This window comes from Suricata suricatta, chromosome 16 (genome assembly GCF_006229205.1).
Source record: "Suricata suricatta isolate VVHF042 chromosome 16, meerkat_22Aug2017_6uvM2_HiC, whole genome shotgun sequence".
Classification (NCBI taxonomy): domain Eukaryota; kingdom Metazoa; phylum Chordata; class Mammalia; order Carnivora; family Herpestidae; genus Suricata; species Suricata suricatta.
Window position 1 is genome coordinate 46,845,667 of NC_043715.1, and position 16,466 is coordinate 46,862,132.

Sequence of the window (16,466 nt, forward strand, 5' to 3'; positions counted from 1 at the left end):
TCGGCCTCCGGCCCAGGCGGCAGCGGCGGTGGGAAGGCGTCAGTCGGAGCAATGGGTGGGGGCGTGGGGGCCTCAAGCTCCGGGGGTGGCCCCAGCGGCAGCGGCGGCGGAGGCAGCGGCGGCCCCGGTGCGGGCACTAGCTTCCCGCCGCCCGGAGTGAAGCTGGGCCGTGAGTATTAGCGGCGTCCGTGGGGGGTGGTGATCAAGGTTCCTGAAGCCCTTCAAACGTCGATCAGGTCCTTCTGTATGCCCAGATAGGAGCTCCAGCTTACTGTGCTTTCCAAAGATGGGATTTGAGCTCTCCCTCTCCCAGAGAAAGGGATTTGAGGGGTTACCATCAATTGGAGTTTAGGGCTAGAAATTAGGATTAGATTCGTGGTCCTCAAGGAAACAGGGGTCGCAGGTTCCTGTTCTTCCAGTACCGAGATCTTGGGTTCCTGAGGCTTAAAAACAGGAATCTGATGTTGCCATCCATAGGAAAACAGAATCAGGAGTCATTTTCGCTTGCAAATGGGGGTTCAGGGGGTATTGTTCCCCAAAAAACCCACCATCACCCCAAAAGGGGGATCTGAATTTGCTCCCCTTTAGACGATGGAGGTTTAGTGACTATCACACAGAAACGGATTTGAGGTTACTGTGTCCCCAAAGAATAGGGCCAGGGCTTCCCAAACTGGTACCCAGGCAATCTTTCCTTTTAAAACACAAGACCTGTTACCATCTCCGTAACAGATAGAACTGTATCTATTCCCAGTGATGGAAATTGATGGTTGCTGCTTCTTAGAATTAAGGACAGATTGGGAATCTGTATACCCTGCCAAACAAGTCCATAGGCACTGTTCTTCAAAAAACTTGGCTTGGAGCGCCTGCTTGGTTCAGTTTATAGAGTATGCAGCTCTTGTTCTTGGTGTCATGAGTTCAAGTCCTGCTTTGGGAGTAGAATTTACTTAAAAACAAAACAACAAAAAAACTTGCTTGGTGGGTCTCCATCCACAAAAACGGAACATTGTCAGGGAGGGTCACAGTTCCTCATTGAATATGGGTCTGAGGTTCTACCCTTATCGCTGTTCTGAGGTATTGCGTCATTAGCTTTGAAAGAAAAACCGTCTAAGATCATCTTCCTCCAAAAGAAGGCATCACTGCCCCTCAAAACAGATTTGGTTCGTCAGTGACCCCTTTTCTTTGGGGGAATTGATGAATGGTTCCCCAAAGAAGAGGGGTCACTGTTCCCCAAGGATGCCACAAAACTTTGCTGCTGTTCAGAGAACGGAATTGGAAATTAACAGCTTTCCTTCAAAGGACAGAGGCTGGGATGGCCTCTTGTTAACCGAGTTCAGGTTCATCATTCTCATGACTTAACACTTGTCCATTGGGGACCACCCAAATACAGGAAGAGGTCTGGGGCTCTGGATCCCACAGATGAGGAGGCCAGGTCAGCACCTTTTCTAACTGCAGAGATTTGGGGAAGGGCTTATTTTCCCCGAAAAATGAGAGTCGTGACATTGTCACTCATACCTGGAGGAGTTCTTCCTGCCACTAAAGAACAGTTGTGGTTAGCAGCTCTAGCAAGGAGGACTTAGTGGTCACTCTCCCCCAAGCTGTGAGAAAGGCCAGTGCTTTCCTTCAGTAGAAGTGCCTCAGGGTCATTGCTTTTCCCAGTCAGGAGTGGGGCCAGTGGGCCGTAAGCTCAGAGTGGGTAGAGTCATCTGGGAGTCTGAGGATGCCCTCCAACCAGGCAGGACCAGTGATTTGCTGCTCACTAGAGGTAGACATTCTGGGTTCTCAATCCTAGAACAGCAGGAAGTTGAAGTTCCAGTGTCCTCCCACCCGGGGAAGAAGCAGGATTTAGGGTTCCCCAAAGGGAAGAGGAGAAAGGGCACCCGGAGGCATTCAGCAGCCTCCTTTGCTCAAAGACAGAGACAAGACAGCGAGGCCCCCAGTGAGCATCCTGCAGAGATTCCCCTCCTTCTCCGTGGCCCTGTGATTGGGTGGTGGCAAGAAGGGGAAGGTCAGTGAATGTGTGTCCCCTTTGTTCCCCAGGTGACAGCGGGAAGGTGACCACAGTGGTAGCAACTCTAGGCCAAGGCCCAGAGCGCTCCCAGGAGGTGGCTTACACAGACATCAAAGTGATTGGCAATGGCTCGTTTGGGGTCGTGTACCAGGCACGGCTGGCTGAGACCAGGGAACTGGTGGCCATCAAGAAGGTTCTCCAGGACAAGAGGTTCAAGGTAGCTTGGGGTGAATGGGGACAAGGAGGTGTGACCAGGCATGATGGGTGTGAGGGCCCTAGTGAGGGTGCTGGCTTTGGGTTTTCACAGGGGATCTGAACGTGGGCCGGAAGAGAAAGGAGTGAATTGTGTGGAAGATGAGACTGTGGGTTCCAAGAGCGCCCAGAGCTGATGTTGGGCTTTTGCTCTGCGTGAAGTGCTTTGTTAGGCCAACTGTTATTTAATTCACATGAAGATTCTCCGAGGGTAGATACAGGTGTCTTATTCTCATTCTAAGACCGAGAACCAGATAGGAGAATTGACTTGAGAGCAAGACTACACTCTGGCCTGACTCCGAAGCTGCCCGCCCAGGCCGCTAAGTTACACTTCTGCCCAGAGGAGAAAGGAAGCTGGCAGAGGTGATGCGTGTGTTTGTGGAGGTCGTGCTCTGACCTGGGGGCTTGGCAAGCACAGGATGAAATCCAGCCTGTACTCTGCTCCCCAGACCGTGTGCCTTGGTCTGGAGATCCCCCCCGGGAACAGATGTGCCCTGTAACCTAGTGGAGATCCAGCGAGCAAAAAGGAGATGGGAGAGGTGGAAGTCGAGGGATAGTTGGTGTTGCAGGGACTGGCGTCTTGGAACTTAGGCTAGCCTGGATATAAATGAACCGAGCCCAGGCTGGGAGCGAACCAGGTCAGGTACTGGGTCTTGGCAGTGAGAACCCTTGGGCAGGAGGAGCTCCAGGGTGTGGGCCAGAATTTGATGAGTGTTCAGTCCCAGAAGCGTGAGGCATCCGAGGGTGGGAGTTCGGAGGCCAGAACCCAGGGGAACAGAGAGTAGGGAAGAGACTGAGGCTGGATCACCTTTGGGAAGATGGAAGTCTGGAGTCTGGGACTTAGGATCCAAGCCGGGGCTCAAGGGCCCAGGGTGAATGAGAGGAGTGGGGACCAGGGTGAACTGGGGGTCCAGTGCTTGTCTGTCAGCGCTCAGGCCTTGTGTGGGCACATCATGTGATTTTTCAAGACCAGCAGGAAATGTGGATTCATGTGAAGACACCTGATTTTCAAATGTCAGCAACACATTGGGAATTTTTGAACAGTGGGCTGAAGAAAGCTCATCTGGAGGTTGGGTTTAGCCCATAGGCCCTTCAGCTTGGGTGTGAGGGGAATGACTTGGGGTGAGGAATGGGGGCCATGCTAGAGGGGCGCTGGACCTGTGATGTGAGGAGTAGCCACCTGGCTCTGTTGGCAGGCGTGGAGGAGCAGGGCTGTGGTGAGGGGTGTGAGGGAGGGGAGGCGGGGAGAGTTGGCCTCAGGCACTTTCCTTTTCTCCCAAGAACCGAGAGCTGCAGATAATGCGTAAGCTGGACCACTGCAATATTGTGAGGCTGAGATACTTTTTCTACTCCAGTGGGGAGAAGGTGAGGCCTTGCCCACGCGGGGGAGTCCCCTACCTTGACTCCACCCGTGTTCCTGCCTGCCTTTCTCGTGACTGCCAGTCCTTCCCCCGTTATCCCCCACAAGCCTTCCCTCCCCCCTCCCCGCTCTTTCCTCACAGTGGCTCACACCTCTCCTTTGCTCTCTGCAGAAAGACGAGCTTTATCTAAATCTGGTGCTGGAATACGTGCCCGAGACAGTGTACCGGGTGGCCCGCCATTTCACCAAGGCCAAGTTGACCATCCCTATCATCTATGTCAAGGTGGGCAGGCAGGCAGGCTGGTGGGACCCAGGCCTCCAAAGCCGGGGGCTCTGGATCCTCCTGCCTTCTGTGGGGTCCTTCTTCCTCCCGACTTTATGTTGGTCTCTGGAGGTTGTGTGTTCCCTGCCCTTGGACTCCATACCCACCATAGACAGATCTTGCCAAATGCAGGGCAGGCCAACCTGAGGCCTGACCGAATCAGGGAGGCAGGCTGCCTGGGGTCTGAGGAGGCTGCAAGGTACCTCCTTGCATAAGTACTGATAGTGGAGTTAGAATCGGGGTGGCGACCTCGAATACGGAGGAAGAGATGCCGAAGTCAGAGTCCTGGCCTGCAGAGCCTTGGCGGAGGGGGTGGGAAGGAGACACAGTTGCAGGAAGGTTGGTGTCCATAGCACCTGGGAAGTAAATATCTGAGCAGGCTCACTCCCCAGGGCCTGGTGCTGCACCCCGGGTGTTACTATGCCTCAGGAGGTACTTGAATGAATGGGTGAATGAATGAATGAGCCTAGGGATGATGTGGAGAGCAGAGGCCGGAGCAGCTTTCTGCATTGGTTGGAGGTGGGTGGGTTCGGGTTGGCTGACGGTTCCTCCTGCTAGCTTTAAGAACGCTGGGCCCCGGTGAGCCACAGAGCACCCTCAGTGGTTGGCACTGGGGGACCGTGCCTCCCAGGTGGGGAGTCCTCTGGTTTGGTGAGTCCCTACTGTGGCTGCCTGTGTGCTGGACCCATCGCTGAGCAGTTCCAGCGGCCTAGCTGACTGAGACCCAGGCTGCGTTCCTGAAGAGCCCTCGGTTTAGCGGAGCAGACAGCTGTCGTTACAAAGAACTATAAACCTACTAGCAACTAGCATAGTAGAGGGTACACAGAGAATTCTGGAAACAGAAGGAGGCCCCCGGCCCTGCCCGCTTTGGGGGTGAGAAGGATCAAGGAAGGCTTCTGGGAGATGATCAGGTGCGGGGTGAGGACGCGGCATCTCTGGCCAAGGGCAGTGGGAATGGAGGAGGGGGGCCCAGGAAGCCAGCCTGAGCGGTTACAACGTGCTGGGCACTGGCCTGGGCCCCCGGGGGACGCGGCAGTGAGGAACACACCAATATCCCTGCTCTCTTGGCACTTAGGTTCTAGCTGGTGGGAGGGAGAGTGGCAGGAAAATCCAGCTGGAGAGAGGCGAGCCTGTGGGTGGTTTTGACTGGCAGATGAAGGCAGCTGAACCCTTCCTATAGCCAGTGGTTGTGGAGCCAAGCTGCGGGCTCCCACAGGGCCTTCTTCATGCATGCGCGCGTGCGAGCGTGAGCGCGCGCGTGTGTGTGTGTGTGTGTTGATCAGACTTTGGCCGAGGTGTATGACCCAAGGCAGTATTCTCAAGGTTGGGGGCAGTGCCAGCACTGAGGGGTCTTTGCAAATGCCCCATCCTGAGCTTGCTGATCAGAAACAGGGAGGGGGCCCCAGAGGTCCCTGTTTTGACAAGCCCTCTAAGTGGGCCTGGCACAGAGTAAAGTTTGGGGACCCAGGGGCAGTGGAAGAGTTCCTGAGTCAACTGGAGAGGTGCTTGGAAGGGCTCTTGAAGCCAAGGAAGGTGGAGCGCTGGCAAGTTCTGTGGGCAGCACTGGGCCACAGTTGTGCTGTCCCCTGCCTGTCCCAGGTGTACATGTACCAGCTCTTCCGGAGCTTGGCCTACATCCACTCCCAGGGCGTGTGTCACCGCGACATCAAGCCCCAGAACCTGCTGGTGGACCCCGACACTGCTGTCCTCAAGCTCTGTGATTTTGGCAGGTGGGTCTGACCTGGGGTGTGCTGGGTGGCCGAAGGGGGCGAGAGGGACCCCGCCCCTGGCCTTCTGTTTACTCCCACCCATCTCTTCCCACAGCGCAAAGCAGTTGGTCCGGGGGGAGCCCAACGTCTCCTACATCTGCTCTCGCTACTACCGGGCCCCGGAGTTGATCTTCGGAGCCACTGATTACACCTCGTCCATTGGTCAGACTTCCGGGAGGGCGGGGGTGGGGGAACGGCAGGCAGGGCAGTTTTTGAGTTCTTTCTGTGTGCTGTCTGCCAAGCTCGGTGATAAAAGCTTAACATGTGTTCTTTCATCCAGTCCTCACCAACTTTGGAGGGCGATGCTGTCGTAGGCTCGTTTCATAGATGAGCAGTCTGAGGCCGAGTGTGGCGAGGCCGCCTGCCTGCATTCGCACCGCCGGGGTTGGGCAGGGCCGGGCTTTGAAAGCTGACCTGACTCCAGAGTCCATGCCGGCTCCAGAGCCTCCCTGTCAGCCTCTTTTTGTGCCCTGGGTGGGGAGGGGCCGATGGTGACCTTGGGGCGAATCAGAGGCTCTCCATTGGGAAGGTGTGACTTGCTCACAGGGCCTGTGTCCTTCCCCATTGGTGGGGATGGCCAGCGCTACTTTCCAGGCACAAGGAGAGGGCATGAAGGGTTTGGAGAGAATATTCATCAGCAGAGTGGAGGAACTGAATGGTCCTTAAGTGTGAACTTGTGCCTTGGGGGTCAAGGTACAGACGGGTTGGGGGCTGGGGGGCAAGACTACAGGCTGCAGCTGCTCCTGTGGGCAGGATAGAGGCTAGGCCTGAGAATTAAGGCCTTACCCTCCGTAGCCCAAAGAACACAGATGCCTGTTCTAGGTATGTTGGGGTATCCAGAGGCCAGAGGCAGAGAAGGGGTTTACTGGGGTCACCGAGGGGAGAGAGGCAGTTAAGGCTGGAAACACTGAGATTGGAGAGTGCAGCACAGTTGGTCAGGCCTGGAGGTTCAGCATCGGGCTCCAGCATTCCTAAATTGTAGGACCTTGAGCAGGGTGCTGAGAAAATGGGGCTCCTGGCACCCTCAGGATGACTGGAGTGGGGATGGAAGCGCTTGTGAGGGTGTGGGTGGAGGAGCCCTGACCCTCCCCCCATCCCCCTGCAGATGTGTGGTCAGCTGGCTGCGTACTGGCTGAGCTGCTCCTGGGCCAGCCCATCTTCCCTGGGGACAGTGGGGTAGACCAACTGGTGGAGATCATCAAGGTGAGGGCACGGCAGTGCGGGGCGGGGGGGGGGGGCAGGGAGGGGGGGGTGTTGGCTAAGGGACAGGGACTTGGTCAGACCCCTCCCTTTCTCTAGGTGCTGGGAACACCAACCCGGGAACAGATCCGAGAGATGAACCCCAACTACACGGAGTTCAAGTTTCCCCAGATTAAAGCTCACCCCTGGACAAAGGTGGGGAAGGGCTAGGGGCTCAGGCAGCATGGCTGAGGTCCCCTTTGGAGGCCAGCTGCTCTGGGGACCTGACTAGCGAGTCAGGGCTTGGGAGTGGCTTAGTAACTCATCACATTTCCAATTTTGTGGCCCTTTCCATACTCGAGAAGGTGAGGAACGACGGGGAGTTGGAGAGCACCGTTTTTCTGGTGGGGCCATAGGCTCACAGCAGGGCCCGTCCAGTGACGGGACCTGGGTGGGCTGCTCACCCCAAAGAAGGTGACCGGCCCTCAGTGGTGGTGCCTCAGTTGGAAAGGGGGTTTGCGGGAGTCAGGCAGTCACGTTTGCTGCAGGCCCCGCAACAGCGTGGTGCGCGGTAACACAGTGCTGGGGCGTCTCACCCTGGTGACCTCTGTCCCCTCCCCCTAAGGTGTTCAAATCTCGAACGCCGCCGGAGGCCATCGCGCTCTGCTCTAGCCTGCTGGAGTACACGCCGTCCTCGCGGCTGTCCCCTCTGGAAGCCTGCGCCCACAGCTTCTTTGATGAACTGCGATGTCACGGAACCCAGCTTCCCAACAACCGCCCGCTTCCCCCCCTCTTCAATTTCAGTCCTGGCGGTGAGGGCACTGCGGGGACCTGGGGAACCAGAGGGGCAGGCCGAGATTCTGGAGGAGTGCTTGGTGTTAAAGACAGGAGTTGGGTGCTGAGGGTGGCCCACAGGAAGGGCCTGGGGATCAGGAGACAGCCCCCAAGACAGGAAACCCGAACCCGCTTAACTCGTGCCCTGTGATCACCTGTGCTAGGCTCCCTCCAGTTTTTATTTAAGGCGTTAGCGGTTACATCCTTGCCAAGGGCTGGGACCCTACCTGGTGCCCCTTTCTCACCTTGACCCTGTCTCCCAGTGCCCTGCCTCCTGACTGGGCATGTCCATTCCTGTCTCTAGAACTCTCCATCCAACCATCTCTCAACGCCATTCTCATCCCTCCTCACTTGAGGTCCCCAGCGGGCACTGCCACCCTCACTCCATCCTCACAAGGTAAGTCGGGCCGTCCGTGGCAGTTGAAAGCCCTTCTCAACCTGGGAGGCGGGCCTGTTCCCACAGCCCCAGAGTTTCCTGCCCATGTGTGGAAACTGTTCTTACATGTCTTGATGGTCACCTTTGTAGGCTATTCTCGTCTATATCTGTGTTTAAGTGCTAATTGGAAAGCCAAAGGCAAATGTTTGGCATGCACACACAAACAGAAAGTTAAATTTGTTGCCCACATTTAAAAACTGAGGCCATGGTGTGTACAAGTTCAGATTTCCCGACTCTCCTCGGGGAGGAAAATCCGACCGGGCAGTGCGGGCCTGCCTTTCCTCGGGGCGGAACGGTCGGCTGGGGCCAAGTTCCAGCTGCCCTCTTTTATGTGGGGCCTGGCTCTCTGGCGTCTGTCAATGACCAGCCTGGCCTTTTGGCATTTGAGCATGCAACCTTGGACCCAAAGTGGCAGCTGTCCGGTTCTCACATAGTGTCCCCCACCGAGTTCCTGCTCTTGGAGGGCCAGAGGTCTGCAAGGCAAAGGGTAACTGTCTGCTTCTTCCTCCCCCTCAGCTTTAAGTGAGGCTCAGACCGGCTCGGAATGGCAGTCGACCGATGCCACAGCCCCCCTCACTAACTCTTCCTGAGGGCCCCACCAGCTACCCTCCCATCTGGGAGCCTCCAGTGGGGCTGGGAAGGGGGACCATAGCCCATCAAGCTCCTGACCTGGCTGGGCCCCTAGACTAGAGGGCAGAGGTAAATGAGTCCCTGTCCCTACCTCCAGTCCCTCTCTCACCAGCCTCACCGTATGGTGGGCTTTTTAAGAGGATTTTAACTGGTTGTGGGGAGGGAAGAGAAGGAAGGACAGGGGGTTGGAGGCATGAGGACCTCCTGCCCCCTTGGCCCCCTCCCCTCCTCCCAGGCCTACACTCCTCCAACCCCCTTCCTCTCCTGTGTCCCTTGTAAATAGGACCAGACCAGCCCGTCTACTCCCCCCTTCCCTGCTTCCCCTTCCCCCTCGGGTGTAAATAGATTGTTATAATTTTTTTCTTAAAGAAAACGTCGATTCACACCGTCCAACCTGGCCCGTTCCCCTTCTACAGCTGTATCCCCCCTCCTGTCCTCTGCCCTGAAGGTCTCCTCCCTCCTCTCCCAACCCTGGAGGGCTGGGGACGGGGTGGGCAGGGGGAGTTCCTGAAGTCTTAGTTTCCACAGTAAGGTTTGCCTGTGTACAGACCTCCGTTCAATAAATTATTGGCATGAAAACCTGCTTCCTGTCTGGCTGCCTTGTTTCCACAGAGGTGAGGGTGGTGCCTGAGGGGCTGGCCTGGGACAGGACATCTCAGGCAGGGCGACAGGGCCCAGTGAACCCACCACACCGGGCTGTTGGAGGCCTGAGTCCTGACCCTGCCTCACAGGCCCAGCTTTCCTGTGCCTCAGTTCCCCTCTGCACATGACAAACTGAGTCTGGCTTATCCCCTGCAGAGGCCTGGGGGTGGGGGGTGGGGAGCCTGCCTCATGGACCCAGCACTGATCTGGAGGGACACAGGCACTGTCATCTCCAGGTGACAGTTGAGAGAACTGGGGGTCAGAGGTCAAGGCCATTGAGTGGAAGTGGCAGAGTCAAGACTTTGAACAAATGGCTCCGTGTCTCATGCTGTTTGAAAGGGACACCAGATGGGGAGGGGTCACTCAGGCCAAAACCTGAGTGGGCCCAGACGGGGGCAGAGTAGCTGTCCTCAAGCCCTAACAGATGTCCCAAGCCGACAAGCCTGGGAAGGTTGCCGCAGAGAACTTGGTTTCTCCCCTTTGAAAACATGTTGGAGCCACATGGTGGGGCCACGGGCAGAGGGAAATGGCAGCTCCTCCGTGTACTGCCGATGGGATGTGAGGGCAAGAGGCCTGCGAGTGGAAGAAGGAGCAACTGATAATGTCCTCCACTGGACTTACGAAGAAAAAAAGGAAAGTGGTTTTTTTTTTTTTTTTTTTACTGTTTTTTAAAGTAATCTCTATAGAGCCCAACAGAGGGCTTGAACTTATGACCCTGAGATTAAGAGTTGCATGCTCTACCGACTGAGGCAGACAGGTGCCCCAAAAAGGAAGGGATTTTGAACACATCCCAAAGAGTTCAGGGACTGTTCCTGTGGCATCTGGACTCTCCAGTCTGCTTGGGCGAGCCCCATGGCACCGGTATACTGTCCAGAACAATCCCTGGCCTTTTCCTGCTCAACACCCTCTGGGTATCGCCTCATTTGTAGGATAAGTACTTCCAGCAAGGAGACCACAGAGGGGAGAAGGGCCGGTCTGGGCAAGAGGCAGTCCCAGGGCCCCCTCTATCTCCCCACTGCTCACATCTGTTCAGCAGTGAGGTCATGAGGGTGTCCCTCACCCTCCTCCCATTCTGTGGCCTCAGCCCTGGTCTGGCCCCATCCTTTCCCTCCTGGCCCATCTTCAGCCTTCCCCTTGCCCCACCCTGATGCCAGGGAACCCTAAGCCCTGCTTCTTAGTCTGACTTTCACGGCTGCCCAGACCTCCCCTGCCTGAGCACTTTGGTCTGCAGAGGCCTGGCGGGAGATTGCCCCCAGGGATGGGCCATAAATCATCTACTTCTGTTTAGGGAGTGAAGGATTGCCACCCTAGGTAACCTTCAAAAAGGCTCTGGGGATCCCTTCTTGTTCCTGAGGCCTTTGATTTTTTGAGGCTCTGTCAAACACAAACTGGTCAGTGACACCAGCTAGCTCACTTTTCCTCCAGATGTAGCAAATCCTCTGAGCTCCCGGTTTCGGGTCACACTTGCACAAGGGAACTGGTTACAGACGTGGGCCGAAGGCACCACCTGGATTCAAATCTCAGCAACACTGCTGCCCAATGTGAGACCTTGCGTAAGTCCCTGTCCCTGTTTGCTCATCTGTACAGCAGGGCTAATACTGAGATCACCTCACAGGCCCGCTGGGTCATAATCCTTGTGCAGTGTGAGCTGCGGTGCCTGCCACGGCTAGGCGGTCACGTGTGCTGTCATTGTAGCTGTGAATAACTGGATAGTCTCCAAGTATACCAAGAACTCACCCTCTTTGCAGTGCCGTCTGCCTGTTATGTTCTCCTCCTCTCTCACTGGCAGATTCTTAAATTTTCCACAAGAACTACCTCCTCCAAGGGGTTTGTTCCCTGCTCTGGGATCCCACTGTCCCTGCGCATCCCCCACAGTCCTGAGGATCCTGGGACTGAGATCTGCCTGCCCCAGAGGGGAGGGCAGGGGCCTAACTCCTCTCTAGTCCCCAGCATCGCCCGGCATGTGGGAGGGAGGCCTGCGGGCTCCCAGGCTGAATGAATCAATGAGACACACTCAGAGAGCAAGGCCATCTGTACTTGTGTGTACCCCACTGAGCGCCTGCCGGGGTAAGAGCCTGGATCTGGGTCATTCCTGAGGTTCCATCATCACCCAGCCTGCAGCTGAGTACCTGGGTACCCAGAGATATCCTTCCGCATTGTCAAAAGTGAGCTTAAGAACGCCCAGAGAAGTCAAGTACCTCTCCTGCCACCAGGCAGAGCCAAGTCCTGTGTGCCCAGGGTCCAGGGAAAGTGACAGTCTTGGGGATAAGTGAGAACCCAAAGAGGTATGCAACAGGGCCCAGCACAGATCTGGCACATGGTCAGGGCTCAGGAAAGGTTACCTGACGTTGCCAGGCACCAGGGTGACCGGTGTGGAGCAAAGAGCCTCGGCAAATGCTCCTTTGCAATGCACCAGGGTGACCTGGGACAGATCAAGTCTCGTCTCAGGGCTTCAGTTTTCCCTGAGGCAGAGAAAAGTGACAAGACACACCTGGCTGGGCCGTTGTGAGGAGTCAGTGGGTAAGAGGCTTGGGTGGATCCTGGCACCCAATCAGGTGCCAGAGTGGCTTGCCAGGGGCTGTGGTCCCCTCTCTCCCCGGAGGTGCCCTCGATCACTGTTGCAACTAAACTCTCTTATAGCTTCTCTTCGGCTGCATCACACGAAAGCCGTGTCCAACTGCAGCAGCCCACTCGCCTCCCCGGCCCCTAGGGCGGCCTGGCATAGCTGCAGTGTGTCCTCAAGTGCCAGCGGCTGGGACGTCTCGATAATGGCAATGGTCTCCCCCAGCTCTGTGCACATGATAGTCTGCTGAGGCTCGGGCGGCGGGGGCGGGGCAGGAGGTGGCGATCGGGGCGGCTGCAGGGTCAGGGCCCGGGCTCGGGCGTGGACCCGCTGGTGCAGCCGCAGGCCTGCCAGGGCGTGGAACCAGCGGCCGCAGGTCCCGCAGTAGTAGGGGCTCTTGTTGTACAGACCGGTGATGGGGAGCCGGGGCGCGCGGGCAAAGGCCACGGGCCGCAGGTGCAGTCGCCGGTGCTGCTGCAGGTTGGAGCTCTGTGTGAAGCGCTTGCCGCAGTCCAGGCATTGGTAGGGACGCGCGCCCGTGTGCGTCAGCTGGTGGCGGCTGAGGTTGGCCAAAGAAGCAAAGGTCTTGCCACACGAGTGGCACTGGAAGGGCCGCTCGCCCGTGTGCGTCCGCAGGTGGTTGCGCACGTGGACCAGCTTCTTGAAGCCCTTGCCGCACACCCCGCAGCGGTGACGCCGCTCAGGGGGCCCGTGGACGGCGCGCCGGTGCCGGGAGAGCCGGGAAGCGGAGGCGAAGGACTTGGAGCACTGGGGGCAGGGCAGCTGGGCGGGCGGAGCGGGCGGTGGTGGTGGTGGCAGCGGTGGCGAGGGCTGGGCGGCGGGAGCAGGGGAGGCGGCCGCCAACGCCGGGGGTGCCCCGCTCTTGCCCGCGTGGGTGCGCCGGTGGTACAGAAACTTGGTCATGTTGCTGAACGTCTTGCCACAGCGGCAGCGATGCAAGGGGTTGGCGGTGTGTGCCCGCCGGTGAGCCACCAACGTGAGCTCTGTGCCGAAGCCGCGGCCGCAGTCCACACAGAGGTAGCGGGCTTCACCGCGGTGCAGCCGCAGGTGCTGCTCCAGCGACGCCGCTTTCTTGAAGACCTTGGAGCAGGTCGTGCACTCGTGCGTGCCACCGACGTGCGCCCGCCCGTGAGCCAGCAGCCGGTTCGCAGAGCTGAAGCTGCGCTGGCACTGGTCACAGTGGAAGGGGTGGGCTGCCGAGGCCGGCCCACGGGATGCCCGCCGGTGTCGCCGGCGTGCCTCAGCAGACGTCCAGCGCGGGGGACAGTCCCCACAGCCCTGGACCCGGCTGGCTGTGGCCCTGTCGCCTCCAAGGGCGTCATCACCAACTTCTGCCACCACCTCCTCTTCCTCTTCTGTCTCTTCATCATCTTCTTCCTCCTCTTCCTCCTCCTCGAGCCCATTGCGCTCTTCTTTCTCGAGGGAGTCAAAGTGGGTGCCCTGGTGCTCCAAGAACTCCTCGGGAGTAGCACAGAGGGTGGAGCACTCGGGACACTCATAGGGCTCCATCTTCACTTCCGGTGGAGCAGGGAGGGGAGGTGCTGGTGTCGGGGGAGGCTGAGGGGGCAGCGCCGGTGGTTCGGCGGCGGCGGCAGCAGTGGAAAGGTGCTGGGCCTTGCGATGAGCCACCCACAGCTCAGGAGAGGGGAAAAGCTCCTGGCAGTCCCCACACTGGTACTGAATCTGGCTCGCAGACTCCCGGAGGTGGGCGTCCTGGTGGGCCAGGAGCTCACTAGGGGACAGGATGAGCTGGCTGCACTCCCCACACTGGAAAGGCCCATCCTCGGTGCCCGCCATGAGCTCTGGCTCCAGGCCAGCATCCTGGGTGGCCAGCGCCTCCTCTTCTGTGACAGCGGGCACGTGCTGCTCCTGGTGTGAAAGGACTTCTTCCAGCGTGTTGTAGAGGCTTCCGCACTCAGAGCACATGAACTGGTGGTGCTGGAAGAAAAGGGACGAGGCGAGGGCCTCCCCGGGTGTCATCTCGGTCACCTCTGCCGACATCTCCATCATCTCTCCTAACATCGGTGTTGACGTCTCCATTGCCCCTGGTGACATGTGTGCTGGCATCTCAGCTACTTCGGCCACCTCAGCCGCCACCTCTGCCATAGTGGGGGAGGGCAGTGCCTGGAGAAAAAAGGGGAAGCTGGTGAAACACCGAGAACCCGAGAGAAGCAGAGATGTCTCAGGAGCTTCCTCAGCCTGTCTTGTTGCTCACGAGCCTCTGTCAGTCAGCAAGCCTGCATCCAGCACTGATGCCTCAGTCTTCAATGAACCTGTGGTTCTGAAGCTGACCCACGCCCCATGGTGCCAGGCATCTGTGAGAGAAACAGCCTCCTTCAGTCTGGCCTCAGATGCCAACCTCCCTCCCTCCCCGGAGGGCCAGTTGCACCTTTTCTAAGAACATGTCTCTTTATGCCTCTCAACGTCTGGCTGTACAGTTTCCTCACTGTGCAGCCCTGTTCCTCCTACTATATGTGTACACACACACACACACACACACACACACACACACACAGCAGTGTTCAAGAGCGCAGGCTTCTGGACTGGACCACCCTTGGCTGGAATCCGTGCTCCGCTGAGAACATTCTCTCCTTTTCCTGTCCAGTGAACTCCTGCTCAGCATTTCCTTTGTGAAGCCTTTTCTGACAACTTCTCTACATCCTCAGGGTGATGTCCACTCCTTCCTCCTTCAGGTTCCTATGGTAACCTGTGCCACCTCTATCATAGCAAATATCCTGAGTCCGGGATGCAGTCTGTACTCCTCTCCAGACTCAGTATGCAGGCAGGGTAGGTCTTATTCACTGTAGGCTGATGTCACCAAAAAAAACCACGGACCCAGGCTAGGGATTTTTAACTTCTGAACGTCCCTCTATGTGCTCCTATCTCTCCTTCTACCTGTGTAGACTCAACCCAGGCCTCTTCACACATCAGGGGCTCAGAGGCACTTCAGCAAACATGTCTGGGTGCACCTGGGTGGCTCAGGTGGTTAAGCCTCCGACTTCGGCTCAGGTCAGATCTCACGTTTGTGGGTTCGAGCCCCGTGTCAGACTCTGTGCTGCCAGCTAGCTCAGAGCCTGGAGCCTGCTTCCTGTTCTGTGTCTCCTTCTCTCTCTGCCCGTCCCCCTCTCATGCTCTATCTCTCTCTGTATGAAAAGTAAATAAAACATTAAAAAAAACCATGTCTGGCTTCCCACCCCCTGATAATTTGCTGAATCCAATCTTTACCATCTTGGTCTTTAACTCATCCGTTAGTACCAGAGGGCAGGTGGAGCTCAGCTTACACCCAGGCATGCAAAGTTGCTCATATTAAGCTCCAGGACGATGTTAGTCTCTTCATCACTGATGCGGATCCAGCACCAAGAAAAATGATTAGCCCACGACAGGTACTCAGTAGATATTCTGTGAATGAATAATGCTCCCTCCAGGAAGTGAGGCCATGAGAGGACTTAACTCTCTCTCTGCTCATTCCACTTCTCCCAACAGACCAACTTTCCTATTAGACCGTGAATTTCCACAAGAACGCAGCCCAGCACATGACTGTTTTCAGCTGATGTCCAATAAATGTTCCTTAAATAATTCACTGAAGCCCAAGAATTACTTTTCTTTAACTGCATACCCCAATTCCCTCACTAATACATGAGTCGCCAAGGCCCTGCACACAATGGCCATCCAGTTAAGTGTCTTCCTGGAAGTAGTCAAACTCGGAGCCCAAGAGTTCAGATCTTCCTTGTTTACAGACCTGCACTCCAGAGAACTCCCATGGGGCGAGGCCCAAGGCCTGGGGTAAAGTAGGCATCCAGTAAATGTTCTTCTAGAAGGTTGGCCCGGGTAATCTAAAATTTGGACTTTTCGTCCACCTTCCTCCCTTCCCAATTTTGGGGCTGTGTACTCTTGGTAGGGAGGGATAGGGGCTTTCTATACAGTACATCAGTAAGTCCTTCCGGGAAAGAATCCACCAGGGGCCTGGAAGTTCAACTTTTCCACTACATTATCCCATTTCACCGACCAGACTTCTCAACTCCGCAGCCTGAGAGCACCCTGTAAGGGGTGGAGGCGGCGGGCTCAAGGGTAGGGTCCCGTATCCCGCCGGAGCTGAATCAATGCTCTAGGGCACATATGAAGGAGTGCTCTCCTTCCACTCCGCGCCGCTCCCGCCCTAGCGTAGGCCCCAAGGATCTTCGTCCCTCGGTGTCCCCTTCGTTCTCCCTTCGCCCCCTCCATAAGCCCAGCGCTCTCTTTCCCTGCCCGCCCCGCGGCGCCCTCACCCGTCTCTCTCGTCTTCTGCAGCCCCCGCCGCTCTTGATACAGACCCTCTCTGCTCCAGGCGTGCGGGACCCCTCACTATCCACACCTACCATTGGGCGGTGCCCTTACCCGTGACAGCCAATCACAGTCGGCAGCAGAGGGCACGCGCCCCGGCGCCAGCGTGTTGACGCTCAGGCGGGGCTCC

At 57.2% G+C, this 16,466-nt stretch overlaps 2 protein-coding genes across 4 annotated transcripts in view; one reads left to right on the forward strand and one right to left on the reverse strand.

Moving 5' to 3' along the window:
* GSK3A (glycogen synthase kinase 3 alpha) overlaps positions 1-9,373 on the forward strand; it is a 10,038-nt gene extending 665 nt beyond the window's left edge. The window contains exons 3-13 of the mRNA XM_029924298.1: positions 3-169; positions 2,038-2,225; positions 3,542-3,625; positions 3,793-3,903; positions 5,542-5,672; positions 5,767-5,873; positions 6,817-6,914; positions 7,011-7,106; positions 7,516-7,702; positions 8,029-8,121; positions 8,677-9,373. Of these exons, the coding sequence (XP_029780158.1) occupies positions 3-169; positions 2,038-2,225; positions 3,542-3,625; positions 3,793-3,903; positions 5,542-5,672; positions 5,767-5,873; positions 6,817-6,914; positions 7,011-7,106; positions 7,516-7,702; positions 8,029-8,121; positions 8,677-8,750 (1,336 nt within the window). The 3' untranslated portion in view covers positions 8,751-9,373. The remainder of the gene's footprint in view (positions 1-2; positions 170-2,037; positions 2,226-3,541; positions 3,626-3,792; positions 3,904-5,541; positions 5,673-5,766; positions 5,874-6,816; positions 6,915-7,010; positions 7,107-7,515; positions 7,703-8,028; positions 8,122-8,676) is intronic.
* A 2,073-nt stretch (positions 9,374-11,446) lies between these two features.
* ZNF526 (zinc finger protein 526) lies at positions 11,447-16,374 on the reverse strand. Of its 3 annotated transcripts, XM_029926642.1 has the most exons (3): positions 16,282-16,318; positions 15,242-15,355; positions 11,447-14,140 (listed from the first exon to the last, which is right to left on the reverse strand). In XM_029926642.1, the coding sequence occupies exons 2-3, from the start codon at positions 15,305-15,307 to the stop codon at positions 12,089-12,091; spliced, it is 2,118 nt and encodes a 705-aa protein (XP_029782502.1). In that variant the 5' UTR covers positions 15,308-15,355; positions 16,282-16,318; the 3' UTR covers positions 11,447-12,088. The 3 variants fall into 3 exon arrangements, with proteins under 3 accessions (XP_029782502.1, XP_029782501.1, XP_029782503.1); XM_029926641.1 differs by lacking the exon at positions 15,242-15,355 and having other exon boundaries at positions 16,282-16,374; XM_029926643.1 differs by lacking the exons at positions 15,242-15,355; positions 16,282-16,318 and adding an exon at positions 16,327-16,355.
* Between the last annotated feature and the right edge of the window lie 92 nt (positions 16,375-16,466).

Bases quoted from the DNA above. Each gene is read 5' to 3' on its own strand.
- ZNF526 (XM_029926641.1), bottom strand. From the start codon at position 16,374: ATGGTAGGTGTGGATAGTGAGGGGTCCCGCACGCCTGGAGCAGAGAGG. The intron at 14,141-16,281 runs GTGAGGGCGCCG...TTTTTTCTCCAG, and splicing joins GCAGAAGACGAGAGAGACGG to GCACTGCCCTCCCCCACTAT.